The sequence below is a fragment of the Martes martes genome (genome assembly GCF_963455335.1).
Source record: "Martes martes genome assembly, chromosome: 9".
NCBI classification, from domain to species: Eukaryota; Metazoa; Chordata; class Mammalia; order Carnivora; family Mustelidae; genus Martes; species Martes martes.
In genome coordinates, this window is record NC_137896.1 from 79,340,578 (window position 1) to 79,365,051 (window position 24,474).

Here is a 24,474-nt window from a genome sequence, read left to right on the forward strand (position 1 = left end):
AGAAGGAAGACAAACTCTTAACGAGGTAGTGAATTTTTTTTTAAGGAACCTATATTGCTTCATGAAAAAATTTTTAGAAAGAGTAAAATAAGGTATACAAGTAAGTCCCCCAAAATGCCTCTTATTTTTGAGAAGAGTACCAGGAAAATCAGAACATACAGCTGCACTGTAAATACCAAGTAGGAAAAATTAAAGAGAAAAGAAAACTTCCTGTTTCTGAATAAAATCCAAAGTTGGAGAAATGCATTATCTCTTTACATTAAGTTGGACTACAAAGCCCTATGTGCTCCCCATTCCTCTTATCGGTCTAACTAAAATTTCCTTCCTATTTTCCTCTTTACTTTCCCCACCACACACACATACAAGCACACGCCTGCCTCAGAACTTTGTTACTGCCTCTACTTGAAATGCTCTTTATCTAAACATCTCTATGCAGAACTCCTTCCCATACTTTACTCAGGTCTCCTCAAATGTCAACAAGGATGACCCTGACAATTCTATATTAAATAACACTCTTCCACTGCCCCAGAACCTCTTTATTCCTGATTCCTTCCCAATTTTTCTTCATTCACCATCACCTAATGAATAATCCCTTAATGCATCTACCACTAGAATGTGCTTGATGAGAGCAAAGACAATCATATTAATTAAAAAGCACTGCATATGGTGCAAAATGAATACATATTAGCTTAAATAATCATCTAATAAAGAACTTAAAGGCAAGATTTTCAAGAAAGGAGGAAGAACAACAGTGTAAAATGCAAATATAGTCACGAAGGATGAGGGCAGAAAAAAAATACCACCAGATGACAAAAGAAACAGCATGTTAGTAGAATGCTAGAAGACCAAAGCCACATTGGTACAGATTAAGGAGTAACAGTTAAATCATAGAAACAGTAAGAGCTAATATTCTTTAAATATTTAAAAACATTTAAATTTGGGGGCGCTTTGGTGGTTCAGTCGATTAAAATGTCTGACTCTTGACTTTGGCTCAGGTCATGATCTCAAGGTCATGAGATCTAGGGCTCTGCACTCAGCAGGAAGTCTGCTTGAGATTCTGCCCTCCGCCCCTCCCCCTCTCCCCAAAATAAGTAAATCTTTTAAAAATATTTAAATTTTTAAGTATATTTTTTAATATTAAAATGGTTAGTATTTTTCAAGAAGTTACACATTGCTGATGCTTAGGAAAATGGACCATGAGTATCAGGGGGAATCAACTGTAGATTCTTTATCTAAAATCTCTGTCAAGGGGCACCTGGGTGGCTCAGTTGATTAAGCAACCAACTCTTAATTTTAGCTCAGGACATGTTATCAGGGTTGTGAGATCAAGCCCTGCATAGGACCCCACTTTGGGCATGAAGCCTGCTTAAGATTCTCTCTCGCCCTCTCCATCTGCCTCCCCCACCCTGTAAAAAATCAAATCAAATCAAATCTCTTGACAAAATTTCAGAAACATTAGTGGAGTTTTTCCTAAAAATTAAGACATAAGAAAACAGAATGTATAAATATATATTAATTTGATCTAATGCTTTACAAACATAAAATCAATACAGTATATCACAAAGAAAAAATACAGAAAAATTACATCTAAAAGCACGAAAGCAAATTTCAAAATTATTTTAACAGTGGTTTTTTTTTTTTTTTAAGACTTTATTTATTTATTTATTTGACAGACCGAGATCACAAGTAGGCAGAGAGGCAGGCAGAGAGAGAGGAGGAAGCAGGCTCCCTGCTGAGCAGAGAGACTGATGCGGGGTTCGATCCCAGGACCCTGGGATCATGACCTGAGCCAAAAGCAGAGGCTTTAACCCACTGAGCCACCCAGGCGCCCCTTAACAATGTTTTTAAAATACAAAGAAACAGGGACACCTGGTTGGTTCAGTACGTTAAGCATCTGCCTTCAGCTCAGGTCATGATCCCGGGGTCCTGGGATCTAACCTGTGTCAAGCTCCCTGCTCAGCAGGGAGTCTGCTTGTACCTCTCCCTCTGCCCTCGCCCACCCCCACAGCCACCTTGTTCTCTCTCAAAAAAAAATAAAATCTTTAAAAAAAAAAAATACAAAGAAACAAAGACTAGAAAGAGATATACCTGATGTTAAGAAGATACTATGACAAGTCTTACAGTGTGCAATAGTTGTTATTTTCTGAAAATCTTATTATCTCTTACAGTCAATGATGTTAAAGGTCTAGATTGTTTAAACTTACTTTCTAGGGGCACCTCGGTGGCTCAGTGGGTTAAAGCCTCTGCCTTCAGCTCAGGTCATGATCCCAGGGTCCTGGAATCAAGCCCCACATCAGGCTCTCTGCTCAGCAGGAGGCCTGCTTCCCTTCCTCCCTTCCTCTCTCTCTGCCTGCCTCTCTGCCTACTTGTAATCTCTGTCAAATAAATAAATAAAAATCTTTAAAAAAAAAAAAACTTACTTTCTAAATTTTCCACAATAAACTGTTTTCATTTTATAAAATGTAATGCTGCTTGACAATACATAATAGGAAACCAGGTGATGAGTGGAAACTGGTTGAAATGAATGGATAATGGTGTGGTTCGTGTACTAGAATAACCAAGAATACAAATGTAGAAATGAGACTCATCTTTCCGCTACTCCTACTGGAAAAGGAATGCTTTTTCTCACAATTTATAATATAAACACTGAGTTATCAGGGAATGATTATATTTTATAGAACTAAAACATTTCTTTAAAAGTTCATTAGGTTATCAGAAAAATTCCATTTTTCTTTAAAAAATTCAAACATACGAAATGTTTACAAGAAGCACAGGATATGGACCTGCCTTCTAGTAAACAAAATACCAAAGAGGCTGATTACAACCCAACCCCTACATCCACCCTACCAAGTGAAGAGCAATCTTACCTCATATCAAGCTGAAAAGTAGTGGACCCTTCATTGTGGGAGCTACTGTCTGCCTCATGCTTTCACTTTGTAAAAACATTCTGCAAACCAGTCTACTATGTGTTTCTGTAACTTTTAACTTCCTGCACTCAAAATGTCATTATGTGCCCTATAAAACAATCTGCCTGAGGCTAAACATACACTAAACACACGATGCGTATCACAGAGACTACGAAAGGCATTTTTAGAAAGTGTTTGCAATGGTTCTATTTAAATGAGAGAATTATGGGCAATTTATAGAAGACTTTAATTTTTTCTTTTTCAGATCACCATGCTTCCTGAGAATAAGCCTACATTACTGTTCCATAAAAGCTAAGTTCATTTTATCAAATAAATTGGAATATGACCACAGAAAAGGAAAAAAAAAATGCTGAGAGATCTATAAACCATGGCAAATGAAAGTACTGCAAAGAAAACTTCTAAGTTAGAGAGAAAATAAAAAGCTAAAACCTCCCTAAGTACATAAAAAACTGACATCATCAGGAAGTAGACTTCTGTGTTCTTCTGTCAAATGTCAGGAAAATGCTAAATGAGTTAAGGTTGCAGGTGGCCCATTAGTTTCAACATGAGGAAGTGCTTTTCTATTAATATTAGCATCCTTGTGCAACATTCCTTTCTGACGGTAAACTCAGGGGGCTAGATTTGAGAAAAGATTCTTGTGTTTTGGATGGGATTTCTAAAACTCTGAGGTCACTACTGACATTTTGGGCCAAGTAATCCTTTGTTATGGAGGGGCCATCCTCTGCACTGATGGATATTTAGAAGCATCCCTGGCCTGTAATCTTATCTCCAAACTTATTCATTCGAGTGACAACCAAAAATATGTTGGCTGACATTGCCTCGGGGGCAGGGGGATGATTCACTGGTTTATCAGGAACCCCAGACTAATGATGTACAAAACTTTTTTTTGACGTGCATAACTTTGGTAAGTTCAGCTGGTATACACCAGATGTGTTGCATATTTCCTATATTGAAAAATGCCACTGTGCTCTACATATTATCATATATGACTATCATTCACTACAAAACTAGCATGATATAGCAACCATATGAAGAGTCAAGTTTGAATGTAAAATTAGCTCCAACACAATGTTTACTAATACTCCATAAAACTTTAAATATAGTAGGATACAGAAACTGACTTGAACTAAAAATGTTTCATCTTCAAGTAATTTGGAAGTAAACAAATTAAAGCTTAATAAAAAAAACCCAGATTGACAATTTTCCATTTTACACACCGACTTTTCCTTTTGTCTCTTTAAAGCTTCCCTACTTTTTTCTAAAAAAGATTTTATTTATTTGAGAGAAAATGAGAGAGAGAGAACATGAGAGGGGGGAGGATCAGAGATAAAAGCAGACTCTCTGCTGAGCAGGGAGCCTGATGGGGGATTTGATCCTGAGACTCCAGGATCATGATCCGAGCCGAAGGCAGTCACTTAACCAAATGAGCCACCCAGGCACCCCTAGTTTCCCTACTTTTAAGAGAAAGATATGTTCATTACAAAAAAACTAGGAATAGAAAAGCATAAAGAAGAAAAAATAATTCAATCCTTTCAGAAATAACCATTTTACTATAGCTCACATATCGCTTGCAATCTTTTTAACAGACAGGCCTGCAAGTACATGCCACTATCATTGTATAATCTTTTTAAAAAGGAGCTCTTTAAAGGCTGCATGATATTTTATCTTTCACAAAGTTTTACAGGAGTATACATAGAAAAACATGTATAAATCTAACAACTGAAAATATTAGGAGGTGAACATACCTGTACAACCAGCACTCACTTAAGAAATAAATTATTACCAACATACTTCTGTTCTTGTGTCCCTTTTTCCAGTCACTAATAACCCAACAGTAAAAATTATCCTGACTACTAAATACATTTTCCTCTTTGTAAACTTCACATAAATGGAATAATAGTGATATATTCTCTTATATCTGGCTTCTTTCACTCAACATTATGTTTGTGAGATTCATCCACACTATTCCATAATTCATTCAATGTTACTGCTGTAACTTCATTCAACAAACAATCCACAATTTTCCTTTCTACTCTTTTTCGGCACTTGCACAGCCATATGGAAACTCTAGTTATTTTCAATAGCGCTGCTACGAACACTCTTGAATGTGCCTTTTGGCAATCATCTGGATGTATTTCTGAAACGCACATACTTAGCAGTGGAATTACTGGGCCACAGGGTATACACACAGATGCACATATGTCAAATATAAATTGATACAATCACTTTTAAAAACTTCAGTGTTTTAGAGTGCCTGGGTGGCTCAGATGCTTAAGCATACTGCCTTCAGCTCAGGTCATAATCCCAGAGTCCTGGGATCAAGTCCCCCTCAGGCTCCCAGCTCCGTGGGGAGTCTGCTTCTCCCTCTGACCTTCTCCCGTCTCATGTTCTCTCTCTCTCTCCTCAAATAAATAAATAAAATCTTAAAAAAAAAAAAAAAAAAGCTTCAGTGTTTCACAAAGACTTCTAAAAGATAACACTTTAAAATTAACTACTATAATACCTACATAAATGATGAAATATCATCTAGCCATTAAAAGCATTCCTTTTAAAGAATATATGCCAAATGTTGCAACTGATTCACTAACAGAGGTCTATTAGTGGTTTCTTATACCTGCATGAAGAAGCAATTTTTCTATTGTGATTGTTCAAATTACATAGCCCATAAAAGACCCAAAGTAGAAAATATCACACATACTTTTTCTAATTTAAACTGAGTAAAAAAATAGGTTAAAACACTTAAATATTCAGTAAAATTTAACATTTATATCAGTCTTAGGCAGAGGTAAACTGAAAATATTATATGAATACAAAAGAATACAACAGATTCAATTAGTAACTGAATTCACTATATCAGAGAATGGTATTTCCAAAGCCAATGGAAGAGGCCTGAAAATCAACAGATTTATGGTAATCATCTCAGACGCAGTAAGAAGTATATAAATACACGGTGGAAATCAAACTAGAAACCGCCACTAACCTCTTTATGCACTACAGAAGTCAAGACACCGAAGATCAATTCACTTAGAAGAACAATACCATTATCAAAATATTTATACTTCAGCTTAAGTTTAACTTAGTTTATCTTTTTTTTTTTTAAGATTTTATTTATTTATTTGACAGAGATCACAAGTAGGCAGAGAGGCAGGCAGAGAGAGAGGGAGGAAGCAGGCTCCCTGCTGAGCAGAGAGCCCAATGCGGGGCTCGATCCCAGGACCCTGAGATCATGACCTGAGCCGAAGGCAGAGGCTTTAACCCACTGAGCCACCCAGGTGCCCCTAACTTAGTTAATCTTATTTAGGTTCTTTTATATATGATACAGTTTAAGAACATTTAACTAATTTGAAGACACAGCATCTACCACTATGTTCCCAGAAAAAATGAAGAGTATTATTACTTTGTTTCTATTGGGTATCTAATCAAGAGCTACCGTGTGCTGAAAAAGCAAGACTGACTGATTAAAAAAAAATCTTGTGAGGTAAAAATCTTCAAACCTAATAGGAAAGCCACACTTATTTAAAAAAAAAAAAAAAAAAGGCTAGTAATGGTACATCACATGCTATGAATCCACCAACACCTACTCAGTAAAGAATATACAAAACGAAACCTGACTACTACATAAAAAAATTTTTAAATTCTTATTTACCTGTTATTTCCTAAATTTTCAAGGCAACCTTCGATGAATCTCATTCGAATCTGTCTATCCGTAAACCAACATACTAAGGAACAGAGAAGTTTCTCTGCTTCATTTATTAATCCTTCAGAAAGATTAACCTACAAAAAAATGTATACATATAAAGTTACTGTTTATCCTGATTGCATTTTGCTGTAATTTTGTCATCTTTTTGCTCTATTAGGTAACTCACTGCATCATCATCTTGGACTATATCCCACAACAAAGTGTTCCCTTTCTTGCAAACGTTATCCAAATTAATGTCTGTCACAGCATTACTGTTGAATTGATGTTTATGAACTGCAGGTCCTGAAAGGGCAAAATATAACACATTCTAGAGGAATACAATAGGCAGAAATTGTGAATTACAGCATTCATAACATCAACAAATCCTAACTATAAAAACAATACAAGATTAACACAACAGTTGCTTTGTCAATGACATAGTGTTATTTCAGTCTGATTAAACTAAAGTTAAGGAAAGAGCTTTCCTCTCATGGTCTCTTCACTATTTCTAAAAGTATAATTGTTTTTTGCATGTCAAGAGACAGTATATAAATGCTTGAAACCCAAATGAAGCATAAAGATAATTTTCCTGAAATAATTCTATAGCCAAGGAACATTCTTCTAAATTACCCTCTATATAGTATTTTATATCTCTATATTTTAAAAAATTTACTGGAGATGGTTTACCCATAACAATCAAAGATTCTAATATAATAATTTAGACTCCAAGCACCAGGCTAAATAAATTCTCATTAGCTTTCCTAAGCAAAAATGCTTGTCTTTTAAACAACCATTAAATTTCCCTACTGAATGGTACATATACATTTATTTCATTAAAATAAAAATTGTGCAACCATCACCATAAGGTTTAAAACATTTCACCACCCTAAAACATTCTCTCGTATCTAATTACAATTAATTCCTATCCCACTCCTCAGCCCAAATCCATTTTTCCAACCCCATAAATTAGCATTTTCTAGAAATTTTATGTAAATGGAATCATACAATGTATGTACAGTCTTATGTCTGAGTTTGTTCACTTAAGCAAAAATTTTGAGGTACATCCATGTCAAAGCACGTATCACTAGTGTGTTTTAATTACAAAATAATATTCTACTATGTGGATATACTTCATTTCAATATATTCAACAGTTAACAGACTTGGGAGTTTCTAGTCTCTGGCTAATATGAATAATGCTGCCAAAAATGTCTGCATAAGAAGTCTCTGGATGGATACACGCTTTCCTTTCTCTTTGGTAATCTGAAGTTGGTGATTCACAAGGTAAATGTGTGTTTAACATTTGAAGAAATTACCAGACAGGTTTCCAAAATGGTTATGCCATTTTATATGCCCACCAGTAGTCAATTAGAGTACCAGTTACTATTCCTCCACATCCCCACATCACATGGGCATGGTTTGCACTTTTTAATTTTAGCCATTCCAATAATAGGTGCACAGTAAAATCTCATTAAGGTTTTTAAATTTGCAACTCCCAAGTGACTAATGATGTTTACCATCTTTTCAGGTGCTATCAGTCATTTGTATACATTATTTGCTAAATTAATACTGAGTGGCAAAAGTTCTTATATATTCTGAATTCAAGGCCTTTATTACATAAATAATTTGTAAATATTTCTCCCAGATCTTGGCTTACCTTTTGGGGGTTTTGTTTTGGTATTTATTTTTAAATTAATTTTATTAAAATATAAACACATAAGCAAGACACAGAACATTTATAGCACCCCAAAAAGTTTCCTTGTGACCTTTTATAATCATTTCCCATAACCAAATCTATAAACAGATTTCAACCATTATGAATTACTTTTGAATATTCCAAAACTACATATAAGTGATATACAGTATGTACTACTCCTTTTTCACTTCATTTGCTTAGAAAGATTTTTTTTTATATTCACCACTGAGCTGCATGTATTAGTACTTCTTTCCTTTTTCCTTATGAGTAGTATTATACTATGTGAATATACTATAATTTGCTAATCTACCAGTTAATCTCAGTTGAGATTCTTATGAGTGAAACAGGTATGAACATTCAATGTACAAATCTTTTTGTTTATATATGCTTTCATTTCTTAGGTAAATACTGAGAATAGGAATTGCTGGGTCATATGGAGGGATACAAGTTCAACTTTACAAGAAACTGGTAAAATAGTTCTCCAAATTGGCTATATTATTTCATACTCCTCAACAGCAAGGGAGAGTTCTAGTTGCTCTACATCTTTAGTATCATTTAATATGATTAGTTTCTAATTTTACACATTTGAGTAGGTGTGTAGTAGTATTGTACTGTGGCATTAATTTGCATTTCCCAGGTAACTAGAGATACTAAGCATCATTTTTATGTATTTGCTAACCATTTTCTGGTATCTTCTTTTAACTATACAAAATTCTATTTGTCAATTTTTATTTAAAGATTTTATTTATTTGAAAAAAGGAGAGTGAGCACATGCAGGAGTGGGGAGAGGGACAGGGGAAAGAATCTTAAAGCAGATTCCACAGAGCCCAACATGGGGCTTGATCTCACAAGCCTGAGAGCATGACCTGAGTGAAACCAAGTCAGACACTCAACTGACTAAACCCCCAGCCACCCCCCGCCCATTTTTAAAGTGAATTGTTTTACTCTATTGAAACAGTTCTTTGCAGTATTAAATACACAGCAATACAACATAGACTTGGAGAGTGTCAATATTATTATGTAATAATTCTGCTTAATTTCTAACTTCATATACTAAAAAATACATATAATACTAAATAACAGGAAAAAATAAAAACAGAATGGTGAAAATTTAGTAAATATAGTATAAAATTCAAATGACCTCAATCTTAACCTATTCATTTCTCAAAAAAACCACAATAACAATTAAAAAAAAAGGCAAGGTGCCCTTACCTATATTATGCACAAGTACCATTTGAAATTAGTAAGGTGCTGCCAAAGTCCACAAGTTGTATCTCCAAATTTGATCATGGCTCTTTGCATAAACCTAACCCATCAGGTTTACTTAGTGTGTAATGTGCTGACACCCCAAAACCCATTTCCTAAGCTAGCTAGTGCTTATAGTACCTTAAAAAAACCTTTAAAAAGTATGAGGTCGGACCTTTATTTTAATTATTTTAATGTATATACCACTTTTTTTTTTGTAAGTATACTGACACACAATGTTCTGTTAGTTTCAGGAGGCTAGACCTTTAAATTGCTAATTCTAAAACTATATTTCCCTCTTAATTTGTCTCCCTCTCCTCCTCCTCCTTCTATTATTAACTCTTCTAATCTCCATTCTTCCAAGTACGGTCATATCCTATTACTTTTTTTAGATTGATGTGAAATGCTTAGAACGATCATTTTTTTAACATCTCCATCACTCCAGATGGAACACCTTGCCCTTTAGCAGTTACCTCTCCTCTTATTTTCCCCCAACCCTCCCTAGCCACATGAAACGACCAATCCACTTTCTATTCTCCACAAATTTGACCATGCTAGACATTTTACATAAATGGACTCATACAATGCATGACCTCATGTAATCTCAATTTAGCTCTTAAAATTTCTAAATACACTTAATACAGCCATTTATTTTCTAAATCACAAGGTTATAATTTTACATATATTATTATATATTCCCTTTCCTAGCTAAGTATCTCTTGATGGAAATGCAACCTTTATACTCATGATGAAGTATTCATAATAATTTCATTCCCTAGGAATGAAAACTAACCATATGAAAGTTCTCTGGCAAAAATATTTATGTATCATAACACTAAATGTTGAATTCTTTTAAGAATATAAATTGTTCCTCTGTTTTAAAGCAAGTAATATATTTTACTTACTACAGAATCTTACCTTGACTAAGATGTTCATGGTAAATAGATGCTAAATTGGGAAGATGTTGTTGGAGATGAGATGTTAGCTCTGCATGTGAATTAATCTGAACTAGTTCCTCTTCACACCCAGATTCTTCACCATCAAAATCAGCCATATTTTTTTCTGATTTTGCACTGACCTGGGAGCTACTGCAACTGACATCATCTGCACTTAACATATCATCAACCATATGCCTATAACACAGAGGAGAGGACCAAGTTAAACATATTTTGGGAATCACAAAAATTCTCAAACTATTCAGGCACAAGTTACATCACAGTCAAGAACAAATCTATATTTGTTTTTTAACTATATGGAATATTGTGAGCTTTATGAAAACTAAAAGCCCACACTTGTAAGAACTATATATTAATTATACAGTATACCCACATACTGGCTGACCTGTCAACACATTTCACTAAAGCAAACTCAAAGAGAAACTTTAGAGAAGATCAGTAAACTCACCATTACATAATTACTTCATCAACTCAAATCACAACGTAAAAGCTTAAAATTTATTTACATTTATTCATACAGCTATAGGATTGAATGAGATTACTACCAGCAAAATACTTCAATTTAAGGCTGCAATCTAAATGTGGTTATTAACCAGGAGAATTTTATACAATACAAACACCTGTTAAAACAATAAGCACCGGGGCGCCTGGGTGGCTCAGTGGATTAAAGCCTCTGCCTTCCACTCAGGTCGTGATCCCGGGGTCCTGGGATCAAGCCCCACATCGGGCTCTCTGTTCAGCAGGGAGCCTGCTTCCTCCCTTCTCTCTCTCTGCCTGCCTCTCTGCCTACTTGTGATCTCTGTCTGTCAAATAAACAAATAAAATCTTAAAACAACAACAACAACAATAAGCACCTATTGGAGCACCCGGTTTGCTCAGCGGTTAAGCATCTCCCTTCGGCTCAGGACATGAATTCCGGGTTCTGGGATCAAGGCCCACACTGGGCTCCCTGCTCAACAGAGAGCCTGCTTTTCCCTCTCCCTCTACTGCTCCCCCTGCTTGTGCATAAGCACTAAGCCTCGCCTTCCCCCCCCAACACCCGCCACGATTTCTTTGAGGGAGAACACGTGTGCGCAAGCAGAAGGTTGGGCAGAGCAGGGGGGAGAGAGAATCTCTGGCAGACTCCCCACTGAGCCCAAAGCCCAACACCAGGCTTGATCCTCACAACTCTGAAATCATAACCCAAGCTCAAGTCAAAAGTTGGATGCTCAACTCACTGAGCCACCCAGGCACCTCAGCACTCACTTATGAAACATACCATGACGGGCACTTTAAGGACGGCAAACAAAAAAGATGAAAAATAACATTAAAGGAGAAAAGGTCAGGGTTAATTTAGAGATTCACAAGTGGTACCATACACAGAGAATATGAAAAGTGTTAAAATGGAAAAATTAAATCATTCCAGGTCTTGTGAAGTAGGGAACTGCTGTGGGTATGAAAACTTAACTGCAATGTGCCAAAATGAATATATTTCACCTCAGTTTTACAAACTAATTGCTTTGTCTTCCTTATGAGTTGTCCTGAGAAGAACTCTGAATTTTGTTTATGTATAATATCAGACTATAAACCACTGGTTCTCAATCACAGGTGATTCTGGTCCCCAGGGGGGAACACTGGAAAACGTTTTTAGAGATATTTTTGGTTATTACAACTTGGGAGATGCTACTGGCATCTAGAGAGAGAGAGAGACTAGAGATGATGCTAAACATCCTACAATTCATTCAAACTGTTGTAAATTCAAAACACAGAATTATCTGACCCAAAATGTCAATACTGACAAGACTGAGAGACAGCATCTAACTCACATGGGTTAGTAATAAGAAATAATGGCAAAGAAAATAAGCAGTAATATATACATAGCTAGTCTATTTTCTATTTCATATATATATACACATACACACAAACACACATACATACACACATATATGTAGTTCTTCCATACAAGCATACTGATTTCTGAAAAGCCTGGCAAATCATCAGGTCTAAAAAAACTCATCCTGATAAACCACATATTTATATTTTATCATCATCAGTTCAAATATTACTACTTATAATGACAGTAATAAATAGTAGCTAACATTTACTGAGCTCTCATTACGTGCCAATCACATCAGCCCATAAAACATTTACACTGAAGCCCAAAAGGTAAGTACTGTTGTTCCTATTTTATAGATGAAAAAAATGACAGAAAAATTAAGTACTCTGCCCAATATCTATAATACCTAGTAACAGAATCACTTACTTTTAATTACATGTATATTTCACATACAATCAAAAAGCTTTATGCTGAGGCTTTGTCCTTACTAATACCCTAAAATTAGGATGTGTGTAAAATTTCCCTTTTTATTATCATACTTTAATGGAAGCTTCTGCAAGCACTCTTTTATCTGCTTTATCTGCTTTTAGGAATTTTACATGTAGCTAAAGATCTAAATCTGTGTTGTCCAATATGATAGCCACTAGCCACATGTGATCACTGCACACACTGAAAAGTAGCTGGTCTAAACAGAGATGCAAATGTAAAACATACACAGAATACTGAAGCCTTATTACAAAAGAAAAATACCTTTGTTTTTATACTGATTACATGTGGAGAGATTTTAGAAATTACTGATTTAAATAAAATTTATAATGAAAATTAATGTTACCTATTCCATTTTGCTTTTAAAATGTGCTGAGAAGCAAATTAACAATTGCATGCTTGTAGCATGCATCTGAATTTACATTATACTCCTATCAACACTAATCTAGAATATATTGCAATTGAATGAATACAAGCAGTAACTGCTCCCCTAAAGGAAATATAAGATCTTTTTGGGGAGGCGTATTTTTAAGGTAATCTCTACATCCAACATGGGGCTTGAACTCACAACGCTGAGATCAAGAGTCACGTGCTGAGATCAAGAGTCACGTGCTCTACCAACTGAGCCAGCCAAGCGCTCCAATATAATCTATTTTTTGAGGCAACTTACCCATCATGGTGGTGATGATGGTGGTGGTGGTGGTGGTGATGCTGTGGACCAATAAACTGCCGACAATTAAATAATTCATTCCCAATAGTCTCCCCAAGAAAGTCCCCAGTGCGTGTAATACAAGATTCCTGAGATGCTTGTGCTATATGAGCAGCATTCATTTCCCCTGAAATATCATGTTCTGGGTCTTCAGAGTGTGAACAGGCATCTAGCATTCGTATACGATTATCTACTGAAGGCATTGACTCAGTGTTAAAAACCAGGTCCTTTCCTGTTCCATTGCTTGTCCCACTTCTTTCTGATGGGCCTTGGGAATCCCCTAAACAAATGCCTGCTTGACTTTCTAACTTTCTGTTCCGAAGATCTGTACCACAACTGCTTTTAGGAGGATTATGACCATGATCATCGTCTTCATCTTCTTCTTTAAGGGCTTCAATATCTGCAATGTCTTCTGACTGTACCTCACTGCCAGGGCTCCCAGCTGACTGGCTTGCATGGCTAGAATTCACCTCATTGCTAGATCCATCACTATGCCCACTACTGCTACCAGGACCACTGCTTCCATCTTCACCACTGTTGGCAGTTTCATCAGAACTTCCCTGCATGGATTCCTGTATTGAGAAAAAAAGCAGATTTAAATAAATTTTTAAACTAGCAAGAAAAAAGTAACTGACATTAACATACTGTACTTTTTAAAAGGCTGCCACAATCTTGACATATTCCTTTAAACAATATAAAAAGAATTAAAAACATACACAAAAATTAAAATAATCTCAATAATAACTATTTACAGGAAAGGCCTGAACATGAATCATGTTTATATTCCCAGTTCAAAGGATATACATGGCAGAAACCCCAAAATCCAAAAATCTTGTTAAAGTAGAGGAAAACTGTTTTCATACCTCTGTGTCTGAAAGTCGCTGTTGCACATGTTTCGTTCTATTAATAAGTTGCTCATCCATTTCAATGTCACTGCCTCCACTCTGATGGGTATCACTGTTATCACTGCTTTGAGGACTAGCTGCAGGTGACCCTATATTAAATAGATTTTTTTGTTTTAACTCCTAATTTGTATTAACATATATTTAGCATAATGACATAATCCTTTGATTCTTTTATTTAAAAAAGCTTTACTCTAAATAGCCAAAAATATAATCTGGAAATCATTAACATTCGCCAATTATTTCTAAAGAGGATAAACATGACCTCGATTGAAAGTAAGATGGAAAACCAGTTAAGGGTTTATATCTGCTCGAGAAAAATTTCATGGCTTTGAAACAAATATGTAAAATTAACTCTAGATGATCATGAAATCTAAACTACATGTCATCTTGCCATGCATTTCTAAGGCTCAACTTACAGGGTGATGGAGCTGCTCTTCTGAGCTCTTCTTCCTCTGAAGGAAAATGAAAAAAGAGGAGGGTTTTTCTAAGTGACTGAGCTTCTTTGGAACGGATTATCAATTGCTCTTATTATTACTGCATAATCAATAAGGTACAGGCAGAGAAAACTGAAATAACTGACGTCCCTAACACCTACAGTAATAGTTGTGGGTGTCTGACTAGAAAATCCTAAGAAAAGCCTAGTATATGATGCCAGGAGACAAAAAATGGGGCAAAGTTGGTAAGGTTTTAGAAAGCCCTATGAAGTTACACATACAAAAGCACACATAAGACACCTAAAGTGACAGACAACTTTTGAATTAGAAAACACACAGAAATATTGCACCATCATATTCTGCTCTCAAAATTATTTCTAAAACAAAGCATGTTGTTTGTTTTCTAACCAAAAGCTCCAAAGCTGTTATGAAATAGTTGCCTCCCCCCAGCCCAAGGGAAAAACACTAATGAGAGAAAATTCTAATAACTACTGCAACTTCATTACTGTTCTTTACATGAAAGGTAAACCAGAAAATTAGCTAACCCCAATTTATTAGCCCTTTCACAAACACTACAGTTCCCATCTCAAATTTATTTTGAAGTTAATACTGAACAGAAACTACTTCAAATTAGAATGATAAAGTTTAAAAAACCGACTTTAAAAAATACATTACAGTTTACTAACCTTTCTTATTTCCAATGGGAAGATTAGTATTTAATAAAGATGCAAAAGAACTCTGTTTAGACAGCTGAGCCTTAGCTGCTAGTGCATTATTCCATAATGCTTTAATTAACATCGATGCCAAGTACAATGTCTTAAAAAAAAAAGAGAGAAAGGTTGAAATTAACATTTCATAACAAATTTAATATCCTTTTGCCTAAATGAAATGCTAGTAATAACCTACAAATTAAGTTACCTGAATGGCAAATAAATTTCACTTAAAAAAAACCAAAAAACCTGACATCATGGTTTGAACATCTTACCTGCTCAGTATGAACACTTGGCTCAAGAGCTGAGACCAAATTAAGGAGATGTCTAAGCGGTACTGGATCCAAATTCTTGATGAGTGAAGGAAATAAGTCATGTATATACCGACTACAATGTTTCAACTAGAAAATAAAAGTAGAGACAATAATCAAAAATAATTACATTACATAAATAAATAACCTGATGCCAAAAGTTCTACAGTTAAAAAGAAAGTAGCTGAAACAGTAATTTATTTTTTAATATGTTGGGAAAATGCTAATTACCAAGTGTCATAAATGGCAGTACATAATATGTGATAGTAAAATTCCACTTAAGCATAACTTAAAAAAAAAAGCATAACTTTATCTTATTCAAACCAACCACAAGATTACTTTTCCAACCACAAGAGGGAAGCCCACAATAAAAACAGTTTCTGGAATCCAAGTATAAAGAAGATTCCAATTAAATTTATATACATATCATTAAAGTAAAAACAAGTTAAATAGTATATTAAAAATAAGCAGTTACAAATATAATAAATTCCAATTATAAGAGAAAACCAAAGCATTATTTTAATTGTACTATATTTCTCATATTAATGGTTATGAAGTATCCGTATAACATGTTCATTTTACTAAGGTACGCAAGAGCAACTCCCTTAAAATAAAGGTCTACATGGTAATAAACCTAGAAACAGTCTCCTTTCTTATACTAATTAAAGTAACAAATATGAGGGAAAGTATAACATTTACAAAGATGTGACTATTAAATATTACAACGAGATGTAAATGTCTTTTGTAGTCGTGAAGCTACAAACCATGAAATCAAGATACACAACGAACAGTTTAGTAATTACCAAATTGAGGCTTCCAAAAGTAAAAACCTGAGGTATCCAACTTCTCTCCTATACATAAAAACTCATATAACAGAAAATGTACATTTTCCTATTCTAAAACACTGACTTCTATATTTTTCAGGCATAAATCATATGAAATCTCTTCTGCTATATCCCCTATTAGGGTAAATATGCACAACTGAAATTTGAAACAGAAGATGAAATAAAAGTAATAAAATAACTTTGGAGAAATTCCTCCATGTTTGGTGACTTTTTATAAACTACTTACATCATTTGAGATAAAGGATAAGTAAATTATCAATTACAATTTATTCTTTTATAGGTCTTAACTAAGAATGTTAGTTTTAATATAGCACTGACTAACTTCACAGATTATACTAACAGTTTATACCTTTGCTTTTTGCAAACAAGTAACTATTAAACTCTTCCTAATTAGAATGTAACAAATACACAATATGGAATAAATTTCTGACTTGCTATCACTTCGATCAATAGAAAGAATTTCCATAACAGATTCAATTTTCATAATCAAATACCTTACTGTTTTTAAGTGACAAAACCCTTGAGAGATAATTATGTAATCCTATAATCCTATAAAAATATAAAGCTCTTTTAGAGTTGTACAGCATGAAAGCAAATTCAGAAAATAAAGATTAAAAAATTTTAAAATTATAGCACTTCAGGGGCGCCTGGGTGGCAGACTGGGGGGATGGGTTAAATAGTTGATGGGGATTAAGGACAGTGCTTGTGATGAGCACCAGGTATTGTATGGAAGTGTCAAATCACTAAATTGTACACCTGAAACTAATATTACACTGTATGTTAACTAACTGGATTTTAAATTACAACTTGAAAAAAATAATAATCTTGTCCTAATAATCTTGTCCTCCTAAATAAATTTTGTGTCCAAAATTTCTCCATTCCAACTGCAGACTGCTACCTTTGATTGATAAGAAGACACAGAGTCAGGCTGCCATTATTTCAACCCAATTAAAACATACACACAAACAAGGTATAAGAAGAAACAGTAAAGTGTGGCCCACTGAAATGAAAAATAAATCAATGGAAATATACCTAAGGAAGCCCATTTATCAGGCTCTCTCAACAATCATAAAACAGTTATCTTAAAGATGCTCCAAGACTTAGGGGCCGCCTGGGTGGCTCAGTGGGTTAAAGCCTCTGCCTTCAGCTCAGGTCATGATCCCAGAGTCCTGGGATTGAGCCTGACATCAGGCTCTCTGCTCAGCGGGGAGCCTGCTTCCTCCTCTCTGCCTGCCTCTCCGCCTACTTGTGATCTTTTAAAGATTTTATAAATAATAAAATCTTAAAAAAAAAAAGATCTAAGACTTAAAGGAAGAAAAGGACAAACATAGGAAAAACAGTGCCTGACCAAAATGAGCCAATCATCAAAAAACAAATTCTAAAAACAAGCTATAAGAAATCAGAAGCTGAGAAGTAAAAAAAACTGGAATGAAAATACACTAGGTAAGGTTCAGCAGCGTATCTGAGTAAGCAGAAGAAAAGAGCAAACTTGAAATTATGGAAACTGAAATTACCGAGTTTAAGGAACAGGAAAGAAATAACAAAGAAAAGCAGATGGATTCTAAGGGACTTGTGGGAACCATCAAACCTACCAACACACTCATAGGAATCCCAGAAGAGAAAGGTATACAAAGAAAAGATGAAGAAAAAATGGCTGAAAACTTTCAACTTTGGGAGACATGAATCTACAAATCCAAGTAGGATAAACTCAAGGAGTCTTATGACCAACCTTATTATAATCAAACCGTTAACGGCCAAAGACAGTAAAATAATCCTGAAAACAGAGATAAGCAACCCACAAGGGACCTTCAGTAAGATTATCAGCCAATTTCTAATAAAAAACCTTGGGATCCTGGGATCGAGTCCCACGTTGGGCTCCTTGCTCAGTGGGGAGCCTGCTGCTCTCTGTGCTTGTGCTCTCAGTGAAAAATAAATAATAAAATCTTTTAAAAACAAAACAAAAACAAAAACCTTGGGAAACCAGAGGAAGTACGATGATATACTCAAAGGCTGAAAGAAAAAAACTTTCCATTGAGAATTGTGTAACAGGAAAAACTCTCCTTATGAGGAAGGAATTAATACATTCCCAGATAAATAAGCTAAAGGAATTCACTACAACTAGACCTGCCCTGCCAGAAATGCTAAAGGAAGTCCTTCAGAATGGAATGAAAAGAAGCGAAACAGTGACTAAAGACCTCTAATAAATACACAGGCAATTAAAAGCTAGTATCGTTTTCATTTGTAACTCCACCTTTTATTTGCTGTATGATTTCACAAAGGCAAAAGAATTATTTTTTTAAAAGTTTTTTTTTTTATTTGACAGAGACAGACATAGCAAGAGAGAGAACACAAGCAGGGGGAGTGGGAGAAGGGGAAGCAGGCCTCCCACTGAGCAGAGAGCTCGGCTCTATTCCATCAGGACCTGAGCTGAAGGCGAATGCTTAACAACTGAGCCAACCAGGCACCCCAAGAATTATTATTATTAATCTACATAACTGGGCACACAATATATTAAGCTGAAATCTGTTGTATGAATAACAAAAATGAGAAGGAGCTATATAGGAGTATAATTTTTGCATACTATTTAAGTTGACAAATTCAAATTAGACAGTAAGAGTCTTGAGATGTTAAATGTAATTTCCATGTTAAGCACAAATTATCTATAGAATATACAAAAAAAAAAAAGAAATGAGAAAGGAAATCCAAACTACAAACAAAAATAAAAGGCCACAACAGAAACAACGGACAAAAACACTGTAAGACATATACAAAAGAAACAGGAAAATGGCAGAAGTAAATCAGTCTTTGAGGAATTACTTTAAATATAAATGTTTTAGGAGTACCTGGGTGGCTCAGTCAGTTAGGCATCCAACTCTTGATGTCGACTCAGGTCATGATCTCAGGGTCATGAGATCAAGCCCCACGTCAAGCTATGTGCTTAACACAGAATCTGCTTGTCCCTCTCCCTCTGCCCCTCCCCCCCAATTCATGCATGCACACTCTCTCTGAAAACAAAATTTTAACAAAAAATACATATATAAACATATATATATATATACACACACACACACATAAATGGCTTAAACTCTGCAATCAAAGACAGAGATTGGTAGAAAGGATTTTAAAAACATGATACAACTCTATGTGTTCTACAAGAGACTCAATATATATCCAAAACACAACAAACAAGCTAAAAGTTAAAGGATTAAAAAGATATTCTGTGCAAATAATAAGCAAAAGAGAGCTGGGCTCACTATAATAAAATCAAGTAAGGTAGACTTTAAAATTTTAAAAGGTTACTAGAAAAAGAGAGACTTATCACATTACCTAATAAACCCATTTCTGGGTATATAACCAAAAGAATTAAAAGCAGGATCTCAGGGGCACCTAGGTGGCTCAGTGGGTTAAGCCTCTGCCTCCAGCTCAGGTCATGATCTCAGGGCCCTGGGATCAAGCCCCATATTGGGCTCTCTGCTCAGCAGGGAGCCTGCTTCCCCCCTCTCTCTGCTTGCCTCTCTGCCTACTTGTGATCTCTGTCAAATAAATAATTAAAATCTTAAAAAAAAAAAAAAAAAAGGCAGGATTTCAGGGGTGCCTGGCTGGTTCAGTCAAAAGAGAATGCAACTCCTGAACTTGGTTGTGAATTCGAGCCTCACAGGAGGTACAGAGATTACATACATACAGAAATAAATTAAGTAAATAAAAGTGTAGTTTCAAAGAGATACTTGCACACCTATATTCACTGGACCATTATTCACAACAGTCAAAGATGAAAGCAAAGTAAATGTCCATTGACAAATGTCTGTGGCATATATATACTACAGAATATAAATCAACCTTTCAAGAGTGGAAATCCTGTCACACGCTACAACATAGATGAACCATGAGGACATTATGCTGAGTGAGATAAGCCAGTCAGAGCAGAACAAATACTACAGGATTCCACGAACATGAAATATATAGAATAGTCAAAACAATACAAAAAGTAGAATGGTGGCCATCAGGTGTGAGTAAGGGGCACAGGGGAACTGTTGTTGTCGTTGTTCAATAACTTGCGGTTTTTTGTTTTCTTTTGTTTAATTTTTAAGTAAACTCTATGCCCTACGTGGCACTCAAACTCATAACCCCAAGATCAAGAGTCGCATGCTTTGCCAGCCAGGTGCCCCTCTATTATCCAAGGAGTACAGTTTTGGAAGATGAGAAAGCTTTAGAGATCTGTTATACAACAATATGGTTCTAGTCACTATTAGAACTTAAAAATGGTTCAGAGGGTAAAACTAATGTGGTTTCCTTTCACAGTTAAGTCTTTTTAAAAAAAGATTAACAAAGAGTGATATAATTATTAACAAAATGTTCCATACAACAAGGAGATATAACAATTATAAACACACTTTATAACTCAAAGCTCGGGGTGCCTGGGTGGCTCAGTGGGTTAAAGCCTTCGGCTCAGGTCATGATCCCAGGGTCCTGGGATCGAGCCCCATGTCAGGCTCTCTGCTCAGCAGGGAGCCTGCTTCCCTTCCTCTCTCTGCCTGCCTCTCTGCCTACTTGTGATCAGTCTGTCAAATAAATAAATAAAATCTTAAAAAAAAAAAAAAAACAACTCAAAGCTCAAAGAACAGATCACAGCACTGACACATAAAATACAGATTAGGAAAACAATTGAGAAAATTAACAAAACCAATAGTTGGTTCTTCTAAAAGATAATCATTTAGCCAGCTTGAAAAAAAGAGTGCAAAGACATAAATCAGAAATGCAAGTATTACTACCAAACTTACAGATTAAAAAAAAAATTAACAGAATGCTACAAACAACAGTACACCAAAAAAATCAGGTAACCTAGAAGATAGGGACAAATTCCTTCCAAACTAACTATACTGACTCAAGAAGGAAAGGTCAACAGACCTATAATAAGAGATTGAATCAGTAATCAAAAACCTTTCAACAAAGTACTAAAATGCATGGCTTACCTGGGGAATTCTAACAAATTTTTTTAATAAAAAATTAACACCAATCCTTCTCAAATCCTCTGCAAAAAACTGAACAGAAGTAAATACTTCTTAATTCATTCTATGAGGTCCAAGTCTTCATAAGAATAGGAAATTACGGGGCACCTGGGTGGCTCAGTGGGTTAAGCCTCTGCCTTCGGCCCAGGTGGCGATCTCAGGGTCCTGGGATCAAGCCCCGCATCAGGCTCTCTGCTCAGCAGGGAGCCTGCTTCTGCCTCTCTCTCTCTCTCTGCCTGCCTCTCTGCCTACTTGTGATCTCTCTCTCTCTCTGTCAAATAAATAAATAAAATCTTTTTTAAAAAAAATAGAAAATTACTAAGCAGTATTTATAAATGACAAAGAGTCCTCCAGCAACTATTAGCAAATCAAATCCAAGACCATACCAAAAGGATTATTCACTATGACCAAGTAAGACTTAACCCAGGAATGCAAGTGTGGTTCAAAAGGAGAATTACTCTAAAACATATTAATCAATGGGAAAAAGCCACATGGGCATCTTAATTGATGCAGAAAAACAATGTGACAAAATCCAACACCCTTTTGTAATAGAAACTCTTGGAACACTAAGAATAGAGGGTAAACTCCTTAACATGATAAAGGATATTTATGAAAACCCCACAGCTAACAGCATAACCAATGATAAACGACCGATTTTCCCCGAGGATGAGGAACAAGATAAGAATGCTCATATTTATCATTGTTATTCAACACTATACTGAAATTCTAGCCATAGTTATTGGACTCCACCCCCTCACAAAACATTTAATGGATCCAAATTAGAAAAGATGTAAAACTGTTCAAAAATGACACAATCCTATATAGAGAAAAAGCTATATATAAAAAGCTAGTAGAGCTAAAAATCGAGTAGACAGTGTAAGAGTATAGATCAACAAAATTCAGGTATGTTTCTATATATCCACAATTAATTACCTGACAAGGAATTTTAGATAGCAATTCCATTTACAATAGCATATGAAGAATAAAAGACAACTGATCCTTGAACAACACAGACGTTTGGAGCACAGATCCCCTGTGCAGTCAAAAACTGGATATAACCCTGACTTCCAAAAATATAACTATCACAGCCTACTGCTGACTGTTAAGTCTAATCAAGAATATAAATCAATAATCTAAACCAGAATACCTGTAACATAAAGAGTTAACACAAATTTTTTATTTACATATAATATATACCGTACTCTTATAATAAAGGAAATGTTAAGAAAATTGTTGAGAAAATATACTTACAGTACTATACTATACTTCTAAAAAAAATCTATATGTATGTGGACCTAGGGAATTCAAACCTGTGTTATTCGAGGATTAACTGTACTTAAAAATTAATCTAACAAGAGGTGAGGTGTGCCTGAGTGGCTCAGTTGGTTAAGCATCTGACTACCACTCAAGGCATGATCCTCAGGATTGAGCCCTATGTTGGGCTCCATGCTCAGCAAGGAGTCTGCTTCTTTCCCTCTCCCTTTGTTCCTACCCCCACTCATATTCTCTCTCTCTCAAATAAATAAATAAAATCTTAAAATAAAATCTTAAAAAAAAAAAAGGATGTGAAATACTTGTATACTGAAAACTACAAAACACTGCTCAAGGAAATTAAGGTTTCAATAAATGGGACGACATCCATGTTCATGGATAGGAAGACTTAACATGGTTAATATGTTAATACTACCCCAAAGAGATCTATAGATTCAACACAATCCCTTCAAAATTCTAAGGGCCTTTCTGGAAAATGGAAAATGGAAAAGCCAATCCTCAAATTCATAGGGAATTGCAAGGAGTTCTAAAAGCCAAAACAATCTTCAAAAAGAAATCTGAGAAGCCTGCAAGAAAACAAGAGTAATTAGAATGTAGAAATGAAAACACTAGGGGTAAAAAACAAAAGCAAACACAAAAACAAAAACACTAGGGGTGCCTGTTGGGGTCTGTTATCAAAGGAGGGAGACTGATACAAAGCGAAGGTCAAGCAAAGCTTTATTTCGGGCCAGCATCGAGAATCAGACCAACCGGTTGGGGCGGTCTCTTATGGAGAGACTGCCCACTCCCAGCCTCACAGACTAGCTTTTATAGAGCAAAGGCCATGTGGTCGAGCCTGGCCATATACAGGTGGCCAATGAGATTTTAACACACAGAGAAAGTTGCATAGTCATGTTAGGTCAAATGCAGGTGGCCAATTGAATTACAATTTACCCTATAGTAGCTGTTCGAATTAGCCTATCACTCTGGTCAGAATTGGCACCCAAAAGGCGGGGTTTACATTCTTTGGTGGTTAGGGAGATAATATGTGTGCTTTACTGAGTGGATGTCTCCACCTGGCCTAACTTGTCCTTGCATTTGGGCTCTATTATCTCCACCTGACCTGACTCGTCCTTGTATTTGGGCTCTGTTATCAGGGACTGGTCAACCATATTTTACTGGTTTCCCAGACTTGCTTCTAAGGAAGTTCCTGGGGCGGGGGATGGGGGTGGGGGGACCAGGGTCAGTTTAAGTTTTACTACACAAACAACAAAATGGCTGTTTAACCAAGATGGAGTCACTCTGGCTAAGTAGGCCCTTAACAGTGCCTAGGTGGCTTGATCAGCTGAGCATCTGACTCTTGGTTTCAGCTCTGGTCATGAGTGAATGGGTTGTAGGACTGAGCTGCTTTGAGATTCTCTCCCTCTGTCCCTCCCCACACTCTTTCTCTCTCAAATAAATAGGAAGGAAGGAAGGAAGGAAGGAAGGAAGGAAGGGAGG

General features: G+C 35.7%; 1 protein-coding gene across 1 annotated transcript in view; it reads right to left on the reverse strand.

Annotated features, from left to right (window-relative positions):
• USP34 (ubiquitin specific peptidase 34) overlaps positions 1 to 24,474 on the reverse strand; it is a 241,801-nt gene that overhangs the window by 122,837 nt on the left and 94,490 nt on the right. Inside the window, exons 11-17 of the mRNA XM_080813119.1 lie at positions 15,837 to 15,962; positions 15,538 to 15,667; positions 14,376 to 14,506; positions 13,474 to 14,084; positions 10,464 to 10,678; positions 6,794 to 6,909; positions 6,574 to 6,701 (exon numbers count right to left, since the gene is read on the reverse strand). Coding sequence (XP_080669245.1) covers positions 6,574 to 6,701; positions 6,794 to 6,909; positions 10,464 to 10,678; positions 13,474 to 14,084; positions 14,376 to 14,506; positions 15,538 to 15,667; positions 15,837 to 15,962 — 1,457 coding nt within the window. The remainder of the gene's footprint in view (positions 1 to 6,573; positions 6,702 to 6,793; positions 6,910 to 10,463; positions 10,679 to 13,473; positions 14,085 to 14,375; positions 14,507 to 15,537; positions 15,668 to 15,836; positions 15,963 to 24,474) is intronic.